The 20,077-nt window shown below is 53.2% G+C and overlaps 2 protein-coding genes across 6 annotated transcripts; both read left to right on the top strand.

The window, feature by feature from the left end:
- The first annotated feature begins 728 nt into the window (after positions 1 to 728).
- RDM1 (RAD52 motif containing 1) lies at positions 729 to 5,801 on the top strand. 3 transcript variants are annotated; one of them, XM_051779447.1, is made up of 7 exons: positions 729 to 824; positions 1,957 to 2,136; positions 2,949 to 3,071; positions 3,726 to 3,888; positions 4,160 to 4,258; positions 4,709 to 4,797; positions 5,192 to 5,799. In XM_051779447.1, the coding sequence occupies exons 1-7, from the start codon at positions 738 to 740 to the stop codon at positions 5,270 to 5,272; spliced, it is 822 nt and encodes a 273-aa protein (XP_051635407.1). In that variant the 5' UTR covers positions 729 to 737; the 3' UTR covers positions 5,273 to 5,799. The 3 variants fall into 3 exon arrangements, with proteins under 3 accessions (XP_051635407.1, XP_051635405.1, XP_051635406.1); XM_051779445.1 differs by lacking the exon at positions 729 to 824 and having other exon boundaries at positions 1,175 to 2,136; positions 5,192 to 5,801; XM_051779446.1 differs by lacking the exons at positions 729 to 824; positions 2,949 to 3,071 and having other exon boundaries at positions 1,175 to 2,136; positions 5,192 to 5,800.
- Positions 5,802 to 6,555: 754 nt separating this feature from the next.
- Positions 6,556 to 16,034, top strand: LOC127467444 (uncharacterized). Of its 3 annotated transcripts, none has more exons than XM_051779396.1 (13): positions 6,556 to 7,139; positions 7,563 to 7,634; positions 8,034 to 8,105; positions 8,332 to 8,403; positions 8,568 to 8,648; positions 8,775 to 8,846; positions 9,335 to 9,409; positions 9,496 to 9,614; positions 9,854 to 11,019; positions 11,122 to 11,232; positions 11,689 to 11,750; positions 12,238 to 12,528; positions 14,673 to 16,034. In XM_051779396.1, the coding sequence occupies exons 1-13, from the start codon at positions 6,946 to 6,948 to the stop codon at positions 14,695 to 14,697; spliced, it is 2,412 nt and encodes an 803-aa protein (XP_051635356.1). In that variant the 5' UTR covers positions 6,556 to 6,945; the 3' UTR covers positions 14,698 to 16,034. The 3 variants fall into 3 exon arrangements, with proteins under 3 accessions (XP_051635356.1, XP_051635355.1, XP_051635357.1); XM_051779395.1 differs by lacking the exon at positions 14,673 to 16,034 and adding an exon at positions 12,632 to 12,779; XM_051779397.1 differs by lacking the exons at positions 11,122 to 11,232; positions 14,673 to 16,034 and adding an exon at positions 12,632 to 12,779.
- The last annotated feature ends 4,043 nt before the right edge of the window (positions 16,035 to 20,077 follow it).

Genomic DNA, 20,077 nt, shown 5'->3' with positions numbered 1-20,077 from the left:
TTGGGTCTGGAAAGGGCAGATTTGGGACTGGTGCAGTGGATTTGTGGCAGTGGGAGCAGATTTGGGGTTGGAAGGGGCAGCTTTGGAACTGGAAGGGGCGGATTTGGGACTGGTAGAGTGAATTTGCAGCAGTGAGAGCAGCTTTGGGGCTGGAAGGGGCAGATTTGGGGCTGGAAGGGGCGGATTTGGGGCTGGAAGGGGCGGATTTGGGAGCGGTGGACTGGATTTGTGGCAGTGGGAGCAGCTTTGGAACTGGAAGGGGCAGATTTGGGGTTGGAAGGGGCAGCTTTGGAACTGGAAGGGGCGGATTTGGGACTGGTGCAGTGGCTTTGCGGCAGTGGGAGCAATTTGGGACTGGAAGGGGCGGATTTGGGACTGGTGCAGTGGATTTGCGGCAGTGGGAGCAGATTTGGGGCTGGAAGGGGCGGATTTGGGGCTGGTGCAGTGGATCTGCGGCAGTGGGAGCAGTTTGGGGCTGGAAGGGACAGATTTGGGGCTGGTGCAGTGGGTTTGCGGCAGTGGGAGCAGTTTGGGGCTGGAAGGGGCGGATTTGGGACTGGTGCAGTGGGTTTGCGGCAGTGGGAGCAGTTTGGGGCTGGAAGGGGCGGATTTGGGGCTGGTGCAGTGGGTTTGCGGCAGCGGGAGCAGCTCGGGGCTGGAAGGGGCGGTTCGGGGGCAGCACTCAGCGCTCAGCGGGGCGGGCCGGGGCGCAGGAAGGGGCCGGTCCCGTCCCGGCCATGGCGGAGGTGCTGCAGTTCCGTGTGCCCTCGGGCAGTGCCCACACGCTGCTGGTCTGGGGGCTGGAGCCGCAGCCGGGGCTGGAGGTGAGCCGAGATCCTTCCCCGGGATCCCTGCCCGCGGCTGGGGCCCCCCGGGCTCCCTCTTTCCCTGCCCGGTCCCTCTTTCCCGCTGGGGTTGTGCCCCATCCGCACCGATGGCTTTGCCAACCTGCCCCCAGCGTGCTAATAATGTACTTTCAAATCTGTGATAAACAAAGTCTCGAGTTCCTGTAAGTTTTTGAATAATAGTTTATTATATGGTAAAAGCAAGCAGCCGGCTGGGTGACAGAAATGGGACCAGTTTCCCAAATCTGCACACCCCTATTACGGGGTACATTTAGTATTTATCTTAGCTACTTCATGCATATTAATTGTATCGCATACATATACATTCTACAGGTTTTTGCTAAGTATTTAATATATGGGTTTTCTTACAGCTAAAGCTAAATGGTTATCTCTACAACCAGTCATAATTCATGCATTCTTGGATGAACAGGCGCCTAAAGATTTAAAGTTCTACTGTATTTTATTCTTAGGATAGTAAGGAGGTTTTAGGCTTCTTGACCTTGTAAGGGTCTGTTTTATTTCTTTAGGGGGGTGTAATTAAGTTTTACAATCCGTTTATTTTATTTTGGTGTAATCACCCATTTGTTTCACAAATCACAATTATTTATTTATCACAAATCCTTCCCTTTTTTTTTTCTTACCTTGTTTTCTCTCTTTCTAACAACTTTTTAGCTCCCTCGTGTTCCCTGCCCCTCTCCCAGGGCCGCTTTTGGGGTGTGCCCAGCACGGCTGCCCCGGGCTGTCCGGCACAGGGTGGGAGAGCTGGGACCGAACCCGGTCAATGCGTTTTGCTGAGGGGTGAAAGCACATGAGGGACGGCAGAGAGCTGGGCTGAGGATGAAATCCCGCTCTGGCCTCCCTCTCCTCCCAGCCCAGAAGCTGGATGATAAAGGTTGTCGTGGTCAGAGATGCAGCCAGGGCAAGCTCAGTTGTGTGGAGATACCCTCCCCTCGAGCCTGCTGCTTGTTGCAGAGCTTCTTGCCATCCAGCATTGCTAAAACCGTCCCTCGTTTTCCAGGGAAATAGGTCCTGTGAGTGGTCCTGTCTCTGTCACAGTAGTTCAGCCTCTTCCTGGTGTATCAAACCTTTTTTCCCCTCTGTTTTCCCTCAGCACTCCCTGTTCTCCGCGTTCTCCAGGTTCGGGCCGCTGTACTCGGTGCGGGCGCGCGGCAACGCCGCCGTGGCAGGGCCGGGATGCTGCGGGGTCATCAAGTTCTACTCAGCTGGGGATGCCAGCAGGGCCCAGCGCGCCTGCAACGGGCAAAGGCTGTTTCAGAAACGCCCCTTGAAGGTAAGAGAACAGCCCCGGGGGGAAACGTGCAGGACTCAGCCCCGCGAGCTCCCCGGCACGTGGAGGGGGGCCAGCACAGGCCACAAAGGTGATTAAGGGACGGGAGCATCTCTCTGAGGAGGAGACACTGTGGGAGCTGGGCTTGGTTAGTCTGGAGAGGAGAGGGCTGAGAGGGCCTCTCCTCAATCCACACAAATGTCACCAAGGTGGTGCCAGAGGATGGTCCCAGACTCTGTTCAGTGGTGCTAGTGATAGGACGAGGAGCAATGGCCATAAACTAAAACACGACGACAAGTTCCACCTCAACATGAGGAAGAGCTTCTTTCCATGGAGGGTGGCAGAGCACAGGAACAGCTGCCCGAGGGGGAGGGGAGTCTCTCTGTCTGGAGACATTCCAAACCCACCTGGGCGCTTTTCTGTGTCACCTGCTCCAGGTGACGCTGCCTTGGAGTAGGTGGTCTCCAGAGGTCCCTTCCAAGCCTGACAGTTCTGTGATTCCATGAAATACTTGATCTCAGCGGTGCAAAATCTTTACTAACTTGTGGCTGGGCACTGCCACCGTGCTGCCATCCCCCACTGCTGGTTCCCAGGGAGCATTTAAGCAGGAAAATGGCAGTGTCCTCCCCCTGGCATAACAGGGTGGGCCTGTTCCGGGGTAAAGCCCAAGCAAATATTGAACCCAGCTCAGGAGCACACACAGGGCTGGGAATAGGTTACCTGAGGGTGACTGTGCCAGAGCTGTCAGTGGTGTGGCTGGAGTGGGAGCCTCACAAGCAGGGCCTGGCTGAGCAGGGTTCTTCTCTCCTGGGCAGGTTTGTGTTTGCCCCAAGCAGAGGGGGATTCAGCAAGAAGCCCCTGCCCTCAGCAGCAACAAGTGCCAGGAGTTGGCCAACCACTACCTGGGCTTTAACGGCTGGTCCAGTCGCATCATCACGGTGAGGGGCCCTTTGTGTTCATCCGTCGTCCTTCCCCTCATCCCCCTCTTCATTGGAGGGGTTGGTGGAATGAATTGTCCTCCACTCAGCAAATAATAGTCAGCTACAAGAGCTGTGTTTTGGGCCATGGATGGGGGGGTTTGAGAGCCTGTGGGGAGCAGGTTGTGATGGGTGAGGGCACTGGCTTGGCTTCCGTTAGTAAAAATGGGGGGTCCTGACAGTGCTCTTTTGTGCCGAGAGAGAGATGGCTGAGACTCCCAGAGGATGGGGACTAGGAGGTGTTTCTAAACTAGGATCAAACCAGCAAATCCCCCTGCTCTGTCTCCACCACCTGCTTCTGCCTCGGAGCCACAGGCTGTGCAGAGAAGGTGTGTGGTTCTCAGGCACGGGCCTTAGTGGGCAGAGCCTTCCTATCCCCTTCATCTTTAATCACGGTGGGGAAAGCTCTGTCTGGGGCCTTCCAGAAGATCCTCCTCGTAGTCTTGGGTAAGGCTGGGGGTTGTGTGAAATGTTTGGGCTGATATTAGAATTTCTGTGACCATTGATAGGGGTTCTTTTTGCCCTGAGCCTTTCTTGGGGCTGGAGGGAGCAAAACTAAATTTGTGCTGTGTTCTATAGTGGTTTAACAGTGATTCTCTGTGCTCTTCCCAACAGCTGCAGAAGGTGTCTGCCCTTGATGGTGAGAATGAGGAGCTGGGACAGAGCTCCCAGCAGGGACCTGTGAAGTTCCTGTGTGCTCTGGAGCTGACACTGCCCCAGCACGGGGTGTGCAGCCGGGGAGTTGCCCTGGGCCAGGCAGCCGTAGGAGATGGGCAAGGTGGGCTTCGTTGGGCTTTGGGGGCAGTGCAAGTCTCTCCCAGCAGCTGTTGCAGACACTGGCCAGTTCTGCTTTTGCACAGCTGATGGGATCCCGAACCTCTCCCCTCCCTGCTTCCCACCTTTCCTGCCCCCTGTTGTGTCCCTCTTGCCCATGGTGTTATCCATTCCCCAGCACAGCCACTTGGGAGCGTGTCCTGGGCACAGCTGCAGTGCCTGCTCAGTGGGCAGTGCCCTGCCCAGGTCAGTAACGTGCTGCTGTTTGTGTTCAGATCCCCTGGAGCTCATCACAGCCACGAGAAGAGCTCAGAAGCTCGCGGTGGGGAAAGCTCTGTCTGGGGCCTTCCAGAAGATCCTCCTCGTAGTCTTGGGTAAGGCTGGGGGTTGTGTGAAATGTTTGGGCTGATATTAGAACTTCTGTGACCATTGATAGGGGTTCTTTTTGCCCTGAGCCTTTCTTGGGGCTGGAGGGAGCAAAACTAAATTTGTGCTGTGTTCTATAGTGGTTTAGCAGAGAGGTTCCTCCCTGTGAGCTGTGAGAGTGAAAGGGAGATCTGACAGGAGGACGGATATTTTTATGATAAATAAGCCATTGAAAGTCCACATTCCAGGGGTCTAAATGGTGTTAGGGACAGCTTTTTGCCACTCCACATGCATGCTGAGTGGGGATGTGAGGCAGGGGTAACAGGAGCTGAACTGCAGCCCTTTGGATGTTGCTGTTCTGGCCAGGAGAGAAGCAGAATTGTCCCATTTTCGAAGTTCAGGGGAGGTTCATTGTCGTTCCACACAGCAGTAACTAACCATGTCTGTGGCTGTTTCAGAAAATGGGAAAGTGGCTGTGGAGTACAATTCCTGCCAGGAGGAGCCCACAGACTCCTTAACAGAAGAGGAACTGAAGGGGCTTGTTCAGGTAAAAGTGGTGGATATTTGAGCTTTCCCACAGGGCCTGTGTGTTCCACCTGTTGGCTGTGATGGAACACAGCACATCCTCCTTGGATGCAGCAATGACCTCCACTTAAATCCTGGGAAGGAATTGCATCTTGGAATTGTGCAGCAGGCTAAGGTTTTTAATCTCCTATGTTTTTGTCTCTCTTTGTGGAGAAAGGCACATGGGATGTAGATGGGACAGGAAAACAAGGAGTACAGGGCTGTGACAGTGCAGCCTGGCAGACCTGACACGTGACAGTGTCCAGGGCTGCTCTTCATGGAGTCTGGGGGAGTGAACATTACAGGAAAGCCCTTGATGGTGTGGAAGAGCAAACATGTTCTAGAGAACGAAATTTACTCTTGATTTCCCTTCCCAGGTCAATGAATTGTCCTTGGAACAGTTTGACCTCGAAGAAGAAGAAGTTTTGTCTGATCTCAGTTTGGATGACGAACCATGAAACACCCTGTTTGCTTTTCCTCCAGATGCCCAACAGGGAAAGAAATGGGCAATAAACCCTGTGTTACTAAAAGTAAGCCCCCAGATACGTGCTGGTTTTGGAGAGGAGGTGTTTTGCTGTCAGCCTGCTCAGGTCAGCTCTTTCTGGAAGCCAGCTTAGCTGCATGATTGGTGTTTAGACAGGACAGCAGGTGTGAGCAGCACTCCCAGGACAGCCAAAGGAACAAGCTCTCCCTGCAAGAGCCCTGTACAGCTCCAGGTCACTCTGATCCATGGGAGAAAGTCTGGGATGGAAGATGTCTTAGCAGCAGGAGGAGCTGTGGGGCTGACCCAGCTCTGCACAGGCTCAGGAAAAAGCATTTCTCTAAGTGCAAATTGTTTTAAATAAAGTTACAAAGTCTTGTAAGAATGTGTTGTTGTGTGTTGAACCCCAGCTAGAAGCAGTGGGGACGTTGTCATTATGTAGAACAAAGATTGTCATTTCAAACGGGTTTTTCATTAAATTAAGTCAAATTTTGCAGTGTGGTGTGGTGAGTGAACCTGGGAGGCAGCACAGGCAATGGGAAGGGGCATCAAGCACACCAAGTCGTGAGGCTGGGGATACCTGTTTGATAACAAACCCCTGCCCAGAGTTTTGGACCTCTCCTTGTTAAAAAAGGGTGATTGAAAACTGAGAGAGCTCAGGGAAGAGCCACAGGAATGATGTGAGATCCCTCTTGAAGTGAGAATGTTGCCTGTTTAAGTAAGAAGAGAAGAATGGGGGGATTTGCTGCAACAGAAATCCACTGCTACTGGCTGAGCTTACGAAGGTGAAGCAAAGTGCAGTGGCTGGATGATGAATCTGGAGAAATCCAAGTGGGAAGATGCAGCATTTCACATGGGGAGAGTGTTTGGATGGACTGGCCTCCATGGGATGCAGTAAGTCCCCTGTTGAGGCAAGTTCTCAGGTGGAAATGGTATTTTTGTATTAAATTGCCTTACAAATGTGTGAAAATATTTTATTCTCACACTTGCCCAGCAGTGTGGGGAGCAAGTTGAGGGAGGAGATTGTCCCCTTCTGCTCTGCTCTGGTGAGACCCCAGCGCTGGGGTCCCAATAGAGGAAGGACAGGGAGCTGCTGGAGTGAGTCCAGGGGAGGCCACAGACCTGGTCTAAGGTGTGGAAGAGCTCTGCTCTGAGGAAAGGCTGAGCTGGGGCTGTTCAGCCTGAAGCAGGCTCCAGGGAGAGTTTCCAGCCCCTTCCAGTAACTAACGGGGCTCCATGAGAGCTGGAAAGGGACTTTGGAATGCCAGGACAAGGGGGAATGGCTTCCCGCTACCAGAGGGCAGGGTTAGATGGGGTATTGGGAAGAAATTCTTCCCTGAGGGGTGGGGAGGCCCTGGCACAGGTTTTCCAGAGAAGCTGTGGTTGCCCCATCCCTGGAAGTGTTCCCAGCCAGGCTGGATTTGGAACAACGTGGAATAGTGGAAGGTGTCCCAGGCCCTGGCAGGGGGTGGGATGGGCTGATCCTTCAGGCCCCTTCCAAACCAGTCCATGGTAGGGTTCTGTGGTGTGGGTCCATGACTATGACACAGTCTCTTGGTGGCTGTGCTGACACAGCCCTCTGTGACACGGCAGGCCCTGGCAGCGCCCTGGCCTTGCTTGCCCGGTGCCCCCAAGCCGTCATGGTTCACCATGGCACTTCTCACATGCTCCATGTGCTCCCTGCTCCTGCTGGCATTGCTGCTGGCAGCGGCTCCGTGCCCGGCTCAGGCTGGGAAGCCCTTTGGACACCGCTGCAGCTCCCCACGGCAGGGGCTGCTGGACTGTCGCCACGCCGGGCTGACCACCGTGCCCCCGGCCACCAGCACGTGGCCCCTGGACATGCTGTGAGTGCCCACTGACCACAGAGCCCTCCAGAGCCCTGCTAGGCCTGGCACGACTGGGAACCCTCCCGACAGCCTGACGTGTCTGGGAACCCTCCCAACAGTCTGGCACGGCTGGGAACCCTCCTGACAGCCTGGCGTGGCTGGGAACCCTCCTGAGAGCCTGGCTGAGAACCCTCCCAACAGCCTGGCACGGCTGGGAACCCTCCTGACAGCCTGGCGTGGCTGGGAACCCTCCTGACAGCCTGGCAGGCACATGGCAGCACAGACTGGCTGGCTCTGGGGGGCTCGTACTGCAACCCCAGGGGGGAAGCCCAGTTGGCCACGCTGTGGCATTTCCAGGCAAAGCCCACTTCTACCTCAGCAGCTGATTTCCAGGGAAAAGGGTTTTCCTGAGGGCTGATGGTGTCAGTTGTTTCTTTGCAGGGATTTCACTGACAACTCTATTTCGACCTTGGGACCGCAAACGTGGGAGGAATACCAGTGGGCTGAGACCTTGTGAGTACCATCCAGCATCTCAAATGTCAGGAATTCTGGTCTTTCCCATCCTTTTGTCCAGTGTTTGAGCACCCACACAACCCATTTCCATGGGAATTCTGAGCTGGGCTGCTCAGCAAGGAGGGCTGTGAATGCCCAGGGCTTCCTAGGATGGCAAGAAATGCCATGAGCTGTGTCCCATCCCACGGGATCATCGCTGTGGCTGTTTGCCCAGGGATCAAGCTACACTCATCTTCCCCTGGCCAGGAGCAGGTGCCTGCTGCAGCCATGAGTGGGGACGATCCCTGCAGTGCTCCAAAGCCATGTTCCAGCATAGCTGCTGTAGGACCCCCTTGCATGACAACTCCAGTTGCCCCTGGCGAGCAGCTGGTGTAACCAAGTCTGTTTGTGTCCTCCCAGAATCCTCAAGGACAACGAGCTGCAGGCACTGAAGAGGCATTCCCTGGAAGGGCTGTTCCTGCTGAAGCACCTGTAAGCACAGTGGGCTGCTGCCTCCCCCTCCCTTGGGCCCCTGCTGCTCAGCCCAGCCTGGCTAAGGGGGCTTTATCCCTCCTGGGGCAGGAGGCTCATCCCAGGTTCCACAGCCTTGCAAGCTCAGGTCAGATCAGAGCTGGGGAACACAGATGCTGCCAGTGCCAAAGGAAAGGAAAGACAATGGTGCAAGTGGAATTAATGTTTTGTGTTCTCATTGTAACAGGGATTTATCTGGCAATAACATCAAGTCCATTGAGGAACATGCCTTTGAGCCACTGCCTTTTCTGGAACATCTGTGAGTTATAAAAGTTTCCTCCAAGTGTGTTGAATGAAGGCTTCTTGCGTGGATGAACCCTTCTGTGTTAAAAACAACAGGAGCATTTCCTAGAACAGTGACACTTTCCCCTGCTGCAAGACAAAGGTAAAAGGATTCATTTCCGTGATCTCCTCTGTCCCCAGAAACCTATCTGGGAATCAGCTCACCCTGATCCCCAGTGGTGCTTTCGAGGCCTGGCATGGGATGCAGTTTCTGCGGGAGCTGTAAGTGGAACAAGGTCTGAAGGCAGATGGGAGCAGACCCCGCAGGGGCAGAGGGGCAGAGCAGCTTTGCCCCCCACAGCTCACATCCTTCCCATCCCCCCTCACAGCCCTCTGCTGTTTTTCCAGGATCCTAAGCCATAACCCCCTGACCCTCATAGCTGACACAGCATTCTTCAAGCTGCCTTCGATCAACTATCTGTAAGTACTGACTCCTTTGGACCAGGCTGGTGCAGAACTTTGTCTCTCTGCAGTGCCCTGTTCTCAGGACAGCAGAGATCCAGCAGCAAATCTCCCTGTTCTCCCAGCCTTTTGCTGCTGGAGGCCAAAATATCCCCAGCAGCAGCAGAGCAAGGCAAAGGCCAAGCAATTCTGGTGTGTCCCCAGCTGCAAAGACCCAAGGAATTGGGATACAGGCTTGAAAGAACTAGAGGCTGAGCAGGTCTAGAGCCTTGGAATGGCCGGTGGGGTCCCACGAGACCTGCAGGATCCCCTGCTGATTCAGAGCCCATGGGGAGGAGCAGGTCAAACAGGGAAATGGTGGGCTTTTGAATCCTTTCTGTTTGATTGGGAAGAAGTGGATCCCTCTGCCAACACCACCAGCATCATCAGGGACCCAGGTTTGTTCTCAGAGCAGAGTTCTGGCAATGTCACCTGAGAATTTAACAAGGTCCTTCCAATCCTTGCAGGGACCTGAGTGCAACACAAGTGTCTGCACAGACACTGCTCCTGCTCCTGCAGACAACATCCCATCTGGAGACACTGTGAGTAGGTGGGACTGAGTGCCAACTTGGACTGGGAGTCATGGATTGGGATGCCAGGTTTTCCAATAATAACCTCTTGTCTTTAGCAAAGTGCCCCGTGCCGTTTCCTGCTGCCTCTGCAAGGAACGTGGCACCATCGAGACCCCATGCAGGACCATCCAGTTCTTCTGTGAGAGCCTGTGTGACACCAGCACTGCCCAGTGTGGTAGGTGTCCTGACCGTGGGGATTGCCCCTCAAACCTGCCCCCTTTTGGGGGGTTCCCAGACAGCCTTGGCCACCTCCAAGGCATCGGTCCAGCAGGCAGCTCAGGTGAGACCTGGGAGGCCTTGGACTGTGCTGCCCCTGTGTGCCTGCTGCCTGGGGCAACCCGTGCCCCTGTTTTTTGGCAGAAAGCTGCTCGAGATGCCAAGTCGCTGATCTGCTCTCCTGATGTTCTCCCACAGATTCTCCAGCCCAGAAACGGGCAGAAATAACGGGAGCAGCACAACCTGGACAACTCAGAAGCAGCTCGGTGCTGTACGTCAAACCCAAGGACATTCCCCCGGCACACCATGGATCCGTAACGTTTGCAGTTGCTCAGAAGCAGGCCAGCACCAGGGGTGACCTCAGCAGCCAGGGAGATTCCCGAGCAGACTCGTATTCCTCCCAGCACCTCTCCAGCCAGGGAAGGAAAGCCATCGATGAGCTGCTGGTGAAGCTGCACAACATTCAGAACAGGGGCTGGACCGGAGATGTGGACAGCAAACCCGATTTTCTGGCAGAGCAGCTGGTGACTGAGCTCCAGAGCCAGCAGCCCGATGCTCAAAGCACCCTGGCTGTGGCAAACATCGTCCCACAGCAGCCAGCGCCCGCCAGGCGCAACGTGCAGAAGTTCCCAGCAGTGGAGGGAAAGCAAACCACAGGCTGGGAGCAAAAGCAGCTCGAGTCAGGCTTGAACTGGCCAATCTTAAACCGCTGGGACGTAGATGGTGGGTCAAACCCCCCGGATGACAACGCTGCCTTCGGACATCACGGTGCAAAGGAAGCAGCAGCTCCCCGAAGGAGCTCTGTCCAGAGGTACCAGCGCAGGCAGAGGGACACCGGCTATCAGCTGCCATACAACCCCCTTTTCTACGAGGTGTCTGGTGATGTGCAGGGAGAGGAAGAGCCCACGCCAGGAGAAAGCAAAGGTCTAGACAGAAAGCTGGAGAATCTCTTGGACCTGTGGCTCAAGAGCCACCCTGAGGACAGCGCTGAAGAAGAGCGTTCCTCTCTCAGGGAATCCGGGAAGCAAGGAGAGGCAAGGTCCAGGCTTGCCAAGGAGGCAGGAGGCTCCCAGAGCCCCGGCCGTGCTCCAGCTCCAGCAGAGCTCCCCGAGGCAGGGGTTGAGCATCCCCTGCACTCGGAGGGGCCGGACGAGGCCCTGCGGACGTTCATCGCCCGTGTGACAGAAGCCCTGAGTGCAGAGTGCAGCCAGCTCGACCTGCAGCTGCTCTGTGCCAGGATGGTCTCTGAGGCTGGGCTGCTGGCAAAGAGGCTCAGCCCCAGGCAGGACAGCCAGGGAGTCGCTGCTCTCACACGGCAGTGTCTGCACCTGGCCTTGGAGATGGGCAAGGAGTCCGCAGCAAAGGTAGGAGAGCTCCTGGGCACTGCTGCATGTGCCTCTCTGGGCAAGGGGCAGTGGAAGGAGCGAGCCTCTCTCCCCTCCTGATTTGCTCTCCTTCTCTCCCAGCACAATGCAGGGCTCAACCACTCCATAGTCACCAGGCTATTGGTGTTTGTTATCATCATGATCTTCGCCATCATCTTCGTCCTCATCATGATCATGTTGTATTTAGTCCAAGTAAGCCAGAACCTCCCTTGCCAGCTGTCAGTCAGGCCTGCGGTGCCCAGCTGAGCCCCAGGGGGGTGTGGATGCCTGGGCTCGTGCTGGGGAGCACCAGAGATGTTTGTGCACCCCTGGAGCTTGTGGCAGCTCCACATCCCCCAGCTCAGTAGGGTTCAGCCTGCTTGGAGGGGGCTTGTCCTGCCCTCTGTTCTGACTATGCACAGCTCTGCTTTGCTCTCCTGCCTTCAGCCTTGCAGCAGTGCTAACAGGAGAGCTCTGGGAACCCAGGTCATTCCAGAGGCAGGGAAAAGCAGGAAACAGGGAGGGGAGGGCTCTCTAAAAATGTGGCTGTTTTCACAGACTTGCACGTGTATAGAGCAGGGTGGGTGGGAGGAAGAACCTTTTGGCCTCCCTTGCTCTGCAGAGAAACACAAGCCAACTGTGATGTTCCAAGTGTCTCTTCTTCCCCAGACTCACTGCTGGGAACGTCCTGAGGATGTTTGGCAGGACACTGTGAAATCCCCCCTGAGCAGGTACCTGCCCCCTGCCCCGTGGCCCCGCTGTGCCAAGAACCATCCCCACTCTGAACAGCAGCTCCTCCCCAAGCCCCCCGGCCGCCCTGGTGCCAGACACCCACCAGTCTGTGTTTAACACACTTTGCTTTGGGAGAGACCCAGGAAAGGGACCCCAGAGCGGGAGCGATGGGTACGGCCATAGGATCCCATCCCACCCAGCCCTGCTCCAGCCCTGTGCTGAGGGGCAGGTCTTGGGTTTCTGGGGTGGTCCCACATCCCTGTGACCACGAGGAAATAGCTCTGGGCTCCAGTTCCCAGCAAAACTCTCCTCTGGTGGTGGCTCTGCCCTCTTTCTGCCTGCCCCACTCCTGTCTTCTGCACATGCCTTTCCCATCGAGGGCTCATTGCCAGCCACAGCAGCCAATGCCATCCCTTCCCTCTGGGACACCTGTGCAGCCCTCCCCCTGGCCAAACCTGGTTATTTTCCCGTTTTATTTTTTGTCAGATTCTTTGAGAAGCTGCGATACGGAGAGCTCAGGGACATGCTCAGCTGTGCCTTTGGCGGAGAGGGCGAAGAGCGGGCAAGGAACGTGCGCCAGGGCTACCCCTCTGCCTGCTGTCCCTCAGCTCTCCAGAGCGTTCCCGTCGCTGGTGGCCCCACACAGGACACCAGTGAATTCGAAAAGTTTGAGGAGAAGGTCATGCTGCTCATGGAGCAGGACTCTCGGGCGCTCCGGCTGTACGACTGGCACAGGCAGAGACGGGACAATGTGGAAGCTGAAGCAGAAGGGGAGAAGTGAGTGGGGTGGCAGATACCCGCCCTGGTTCTGCAGCCCTGGTTCTACACGGGCTGGGCCGGGCCTTTCCTTGGTGGTTATTTCCTTGCTGTTCTTTCGCAGCAACTCGGAGCAGCAGGATGAGTGAGGGAATGTCACCAGCTGAAGACGAGATCCCTCAGCCCAGTCCCTCTGCTGCATCCCAAGGCCCAGCACAGCCCCCATAGGCCCCATAGAACCCCATGGGCCCCATACCCCTATAGGCTTCATAGGCCCCATAGGCCCCATACCCCCATAGGCCCCATAGACCCCCATAGGCCCTATATGCCCCATAGGTCACATAGACCCCCAGAGGCCCCATAGACCCCATTGACCCCCATAGGCCCCATAAGCGTCATAGACCCCCTAGGCCTCATAGACCCCCCTAGGCCCCATAGCCTTCATAGGCCCCATAGCCCCAACAGTCCCCATAGCTCTCAAAGCACCCATAGCCCTCAGAGCCCCCCTAAGGCCCCATAGCCCTCCCAAGCACTCTGAGCCCTCCAAGCCCCCATCAGACCCCAGAGCTGCCAGTCCCGATCTCCCTCAGAATCTTCCTCATCCCTCCCAGCCCGTTTTGTTGTTCCAAGATAAAAGTGTCTGAAGGATGCCGAGCTCTGAGCCTGTGCTGTGGAACCCTGGGGTGGGCTGGGGAGGGACCCTGCTCTGACCGTGGGTGGGGGCTGCCCAGGGCCTCGGGCCCAGCTCCGGTGGGGCCAGCATGGCTCCAGAGGGGCTCCTGGGGCTGCCCAGGGCAGTGCCCTCAACATTTGGGACACCCACAGGGGACCCTGGGACACCCCTTCGGAGCCTCCCTTTTCCAGACACCCTGCACCCGGTGTGTTCCCTTGGCATCTGTGGAGCAGGCAGGAGCCAAGGATCGGGGTTAACATTCCCGGAGCATATTCTGTCTAAACTGGCAGGGTGCTCGTTTCTGGAATTTCTCCAGTTATTCCAGTCTCTGTGGGTGCAGCGTTTTTGCAGGGCTGGTCAAACAACTGGAGTGGGTCAGTGTGGGAGCACAGCCTGGGCAGTGTGAGGGGCACACAGGGGGGTTTGGGGTCCCTCCCAAGGCCTGCAGGGCCTGGGGTTCCCCCTAAGTTGTGCAGGGGTTTGGGGTCCCTCGTTAGGAGTGCAGGGATCACAGCCAGGGCAGGTCTCCAAGGGGAACAGCCCATCTGCTGCCGCTGCTTTGGGAGCATTTCAGGGTGATTCGAGGACTGAACTGAACTTGGGAGAGAGAGGAAAGATTGATCGGAGAGTTGCTCAAGTATTTGAAAAGATCAAGTGGGAAACCCCCACCCAAGGACTTGTTCACTCTGGGCTGCTGCTCTGAGCACATGGGGTCACTTCTAGAAGGGGGATCCAGGAGAGCTGCATGGAGAGGCACACTCATCCTCGAGCTGTGGGATGTTTGCAACTGTTGGAATGGGTTGTTGTGGTGCAAACTTGAAACACCACACCAAGAGCAGCTTCTCCACAAAGTCCCTGCCACCGAAACACTGCTTTGCTTTTAGTATGTGTGAGATTCCTGTGGACCAGCATTTACCTGCAACAGTGGTAACTCTGAGTCTGTTTCTATAATCAATATTTGGTAATTCCATGTCTATTTCTAAAATCAATATTTGGTAATTCTGTGTCTATTTCTAAAATCAACGTTTATGAAAGCACTTTTTTCTACACGTGCATTTGTGTTGGGTGAGAGGAAGGTAAACACACAAATAGTATTTTGAAGACTACCTCCAGGATAAGAACTGTTGTGGTTGTTCCCGACTATTTGTAAATATTCCATTCTATTTGTAAATAGAGGTGTCATTTTCCGGTGAATATAACTGATTAGCTGTAGAAGTCCTTGGGGACAGAGAGGTCCTTTAGGAGGCACCCTGCTGTCCTGGGAACTTCTATCCCAGCTGAGACCAGCCTGTTGTATCAATGAATGACATGTTCACAAGTAGTGAATGATCAACCAGTTATCAGTAACTTTTTTAGAATCCTTTGGATTTTATATTGATAATCATTTCCACCCTATGGCAATCCTGTTAGCCTGAATTCTGTTGTGTTTGGTACTTGAAATAAAGCTGTATGGTTAAATAAATGGCCTGAAACTTCTCCTTTTCCCTTTCAGTACCTCAGCAGGGATGCTCAATTAAAACAAAAGGATGGCTGTGGAGGAATACATCCAGAGTATTATAATAACCATTTCATAATTCCAAATGGATACATAATTTGTGGCATGAGCAGGGCCTGTTTAAAACCCTGCCTGAGGCAAAGGTTCATTTCCAAGTGCACTGTTCACAGAGCTCCTTGTAAGCACTGGAGATGGTACCAGCTGGTTCCCCCTCAGCCTGTGTTTGCTTGTCATGATTGGATGTGGCAGGATGGTTTTTCCAACGAGATCAGTCACCTGGTGTTTCTGAAACATCCCCCTGTGCTGGTCAGATCTGCCTGCTGAAAACAGCTCAGGAGCTCATCAGCTCTTCCAAAAAGGGAGTTCCTCCTGCACAGATGACCTCTTGGCTTGCTCCACATCAGCACTAAAATGAAATCCAAACCATGTCTTACTGGGTGACCGAAGGCTCAGAGTTAAAAATTGTGACTCATATATTTTTAAGCACATTAATAACGCTACATTTACCCATCTGGATTCAGACAAGTTGCCTTTTTTCCTCCCTGGCTTGGCAATGAACTGTTCAAGATGTATCTTTTCTCCACACGGAGGAACAAGGTAGACGAGATGAACCAAGAGGGAAAATTCAGCCTAAAAAAATGTGGGTGATATCTAGGAGCTGTTCAGCAGGAGCCAGTGAGATATCCTAAATATCTTGGTTTGTAGCACAGAGAGGGCTGCCTACAACCCAAACCTTCTCTGTTTGGTGTCCACAATTAAAAGCACTAAAACAAAGGCAAAAAGGACACTAAAAAAAAACAAGGGCAAAAAGGAAATCCCATATCCTCTATTGTGCACAGTGGCAGAGGAGGAGAGAAAATGGATGAGAGAAGCTGGATGCTGCAAAGACAAATGCATCATGACTGGGGAGAAGATAGGGAAGAAGGGTCTGAATAGGCTTTGGGGGAACTGAGAGCAGGCAATAAGTGCCACCTTCTGGGGCAGAGAGGCTAGTGAAATCCTGCAGAAGAGGAAACCATTGCCATCAAGAGAAGCTCCTAAAGCTTCAGTGGGGCTGTTTATTATCAGGCATAATAAAGCAATGAATATTTAAGCGCCAAGGGAGAAGAGCTTTGTGAGGGAAGGGGTGAATTCCCCATGTCCTGGGATATTAGATCAAGATGATGCCCTGTTGGATGAGGAGGATTAACTCCTAGCTCTGTTCTGGGAAGAACTGGGAAAGGTGGAAAAGCCTTGGCTCCAGAGCCTGCTCAGACAGGAATCACCTGAGCACACATCACCGTGGGTGGGATTGCAGGATCTCCCTATTCTGCAAACCCACTGACCTGGTTTGGTTTCTGTGTCACTGGAAAGCTGAACCACAAGCAGGGTTGCCCACATATCACGTTTTCCTCCTTATGCAACTGCTCCAAAAACACAAAGCAAACACAGACACACCTCCTACTATGGACTGGGCAGGATGGGAGAGTTTTGCTTTTTCTTTTTAGGCACTCGATTTTTTGCACTGCGGGGCAAAGTAAATGTGGGTCCATTCCTTTCTCTTCTAATCCAGACCCCAAACAGCAGCATCTTCTCAGCTTTCTCCTTCCCCTGAAACTCGTGGCTTATCTTGCACCAAAAGACCAGATGGGAATTACACCTTCCAGCCCATCCCTGTTCCATTACCTCAACACGGAAAAGCCATTTCAGGACGGTGATTTCATGATACATCTTTGATGGGGGATAAATTATTAAAGCAGAGTCATAAAAAATGAAAGACATTTTACACGGGGAAGGAGTCCTGACAGTAACCCAGATATGTCACAAAAACTGACTGCCACCAGATAGGAAAGCCTGCCCCTTGCCAGAGCAAAAGAGGGTAAACTATGAAAGATGCATGAGGGTAAAGGGAGAAATGAAGTGACTGGAATGACAGAGTGGGAGATAAACACACCGAGGCAAGGGGAACAAAAGAGAGAAGACAGTGGAGGAAAGGGGGAGTAAATGGGGGTTAAATAATTCAGGGCAGGATTTATAACAGCCTTGAGGAAACAAGGGAGCACGAGTCATCTAGGAATCACTGCTGGGGGGGGAATCAACCCAGCCCAACGTGTTATTCACGGGTTGAAAAGAGCTGTGGGATGTTCTGTGCCATTTGGACAGACCTTGGCTGGTGTAAATCAGCGAGGAGTCCATCCAGTTGTGGGCATTTGCACCTTCTGAGGATGCAACCCATAAACAGAAGGGCAGATTCAACAATTCCAGCAGTTTTGGCCACTTTACACCACAGATGGGCCTCGAATCCTAATGAATCCCCCCTGGGTCCTGCCCTGGTCTTGGATGGGATGTGTCTGGGAGCTCCCCCCACTCACTGAGCTCCTCCTGTGCTGCCTCATTAAATGGAAATATCCCATCAGATAAGGAGCTTTGCACCATTAATCCCTGCTCGTGCTCCCAGTGCTGCTGGGGGGCAAAGCATCTCCTGTGAACTTTCTACTTCTCCTCACCCCCGGGCCAGGCTCCTCCCCGAAAAATCAGCTCATGTCCTCAGAGCTGTGAAACCTGGGGCCTGCAAGAGGTGACATCCAGCCTGAAACACTCTGCTGAGCACTTTAGTCTTCTTTTCCAGCCCTGTGCTCCTCTTCTCCAGGGAATACGTCCTCCCTGGGCCAGTGTTATCGCCCAGCTCCTGGAGGGGGGAACAGCAAACTTTGCCTCCTGCCTTTATTTCCCTCCATCGCATTAATCTCTAATTTCCTTGCTCTAAATTTCTGGTCTCCTCTGTTGCTCCTGTTTCAGCCTTGGTTTTTCTTGCTTGGGGGATTCCCTCCTCTCCCTCAGCCTTGCACATTTGCACCACTGCCACAAAGCACTGCTGAGGCTGGAAGGATGTGCCACGTGCACCACAGATAAAAGCAGGCATGCAAAATTCAGCAGCGTGGAATTAAGCTTGCTGGTGGGAGGATAATTCCTATTAATCACGTCTATTACAGTAATACCCCAGGATAAGACCAAGATTTTTGAGCAGGGCACAAAATTAGGGAAGGACCCAGCTGCAAAGACTTTGCAATCTTGAAAAGAAAAGCATGGCAGGAAATTATCTGGGCAGTGCACTGAGTAACTCGATTAATTCTGAGAGGAGGAGGGCCCTGAGTAGGACAGATTATGTAGGGAAAGAAAAGCTAAATGGAACAAGAAATGGAAGGAAGCAGGAGCCTGAGGAGAGCAGTTAAACCAGGAGGAAGGGGAGAGAAATATTAGCAATGGAAACAGAATCGGCCAGGACACAGAAATTGTTGGTTTTTCATAATAAATGGAAAATATTCCAGCTTGTGGCAAAATGAATTTTTTGGGTTTTGGTTTGTCTGAAATATTGTGCCCAGTTTGGTGGGAAAACATATGTGGCTACTTATGGGTTACACAAATGTTGTCTTCTGCCTTGATCTGGGTCACCACTTAAATCAACTCTGCTGCTTCAAAAGCTACCTCTGCGAAATTTCCCCTTCCTACTTTAGACACATTTCCCTACATTTTGCACTGGTGAAATGAAAGGTCGTTCCTGCTCTCACCTTCAGGGAGCTGAAGAGGCAGAAAAAATGTCTGTATTTTGGTGAACGCTTGGGTTGGGTTTTGAGCCGCCTCCCTGAAAATCAGATACTGGTGGGAAAATGATCCTTTTTCTCCTAAGTTTTCCTCCACGGATGTCTGGCTTACTACAAAGAATTGTGCACAGATAAGGTCCTTGGCTGACTGGATCTATGGTGGGCACCTCTGATTCAGAGACAAGTGATGGGCCCTGAGACATCAGAGAGCAACAGCCAGGTCCTGCTTTCCTGGGACACCAGCAGCTCCAGGGAACTGGAGCAAAACCTCCTCCTGCAGGCAACCAACTGGCACTGGAGCTTTGGACTGGTGTCCTCTCTAATAACTGTGCAATCATTGTAATTATATACCAAAAAAAAGTTAATTGCTTAATCATGGACCCTTCAGCTACCAAGCCAGGCAATTATTCCCAGGCATGTAATCTCCAGCCTTTGTGTTGAGGAGTTCATTAGTCACCATTCACATCTTCTCGGAGGTGCTTTGCAATGGTTCAGCGATTGGATTTACTCCAATTCCTTCTTGCCTTGTACAAGCCACATCCTGACAAATATTCCCCTGTGGTTTATCCCTTGAACAAGGAGGTTCTTTCCAACCTTCCTGTTACCGGAGGGGATTCACCACAGTGTGAACATCAGGAGCTTTGAGGCAGTTTTAGGTTCCTGATTTTCCTTCCAGGTCCTTCTGGGTGGGTGTCTTTTGTCCCATGTTTGTACAGCTCCTGGGATTCTGGCCATCATGGGGTGCCTTGGCAGGGGTAAGGGAAGGAGATTGGATCTCCTAAATCATCCACTCCTTCTAAAGGTGGTCCAGCCACCTGGAATAACTCCAGCACAGAACAGGGGGCTGTGTAGGAGGAGTACCTTGGAGGAGGAGGTGTGTTATGGACTCGCACTTTCACTTCGAAATACTTGAATGACTTCTCCCACCCCAAGGCAGTTTTCTTATGAACTAGACCCAGCAAACCAGACCCTCTGGATCTGGAGGGCTCTGGAGCTGCCACACTCCATGGACACTGCACAGCCCTCCCCCCCTCCTTGCATAACTCATTTGGGAAGGGAAAGCAGGGTTAAGCTTCTGCTTAAAGTCAAGGCTTTAGGAAAATAGACCTAATCCCAGCTCTAAGTGTTATAACACTTCAGGCCAAGCCTGGAGGTGTTTCCTGGAGAGTGCTGGGCCAGTGCCTTGCTGGAATTGCAGCCTGGAGACTCCATTCCCACTGGAGGGGATGGGCTGTAGGGCTGGGCTGCATCCCCCACCATGTGCCACATGCATCCTGTAGAATCATAGGATCATTAAGGTTGGAAAAGACCTTCAAGAGCATCAAGTCCAACCTCGTGGACATAGGGAGCCTCACCCAGAAAATCTGGGCATACCCAACAACCATGAGCCAGCTAAACTCTTCCTACAGCAATTCCAGCTGGTACTTCACAGTTTTTCAGTAAAACACTTTTTTAGAAAATATGCTGATAAGAAACACTGATTTGCCAGCAAGTTTTGGTGTCTCGTCCAGCACTTGGTAAGGGGACTGGAGCACCTCCCCTATGGAAACCTCCCAGGCTGAGAAAGCTGGGACTGTTCACCCCAGAGAAGAGAAGGTTGTGTGGAGACCTCACAGCACCCTCCAGGTTCTGAAGGGGCTACAGGGAAACCAGAGAGGGGCTGTTCAACAGGAACTGAAGTGACAGGCCAAGGGGGAGTGGGTATAAACTGAAAGAGTAGATTTAGAATAGATATTGGTGAGAGACCCAAGTGCTGTTTCACAGCTACAAATAAAGGGAGAACTGGACCCATTTTTCTTTCTCTGACTTTACTGTACTTAC

Source organism: Manacus candei, unplaced genomic scaffold (assembly GCF_025592945.1).
Source record: "Manacus candei isolate 608988 ecotype Guabito, Panama unplaced genomic scaffold, ASM2559294v1 h1tg000014l, whole genome shotgun sequence".
Lineage (NCBI taxonomy): Eukaryota > Metazoa > Chordata > Aves > Passeriformes > Pipridae > Manacus > Manacus candei.
Note: the sequence above shows the minus strand (reverse complement) of the source record. Positions and strands in the feature narration are given on the sequence as shown.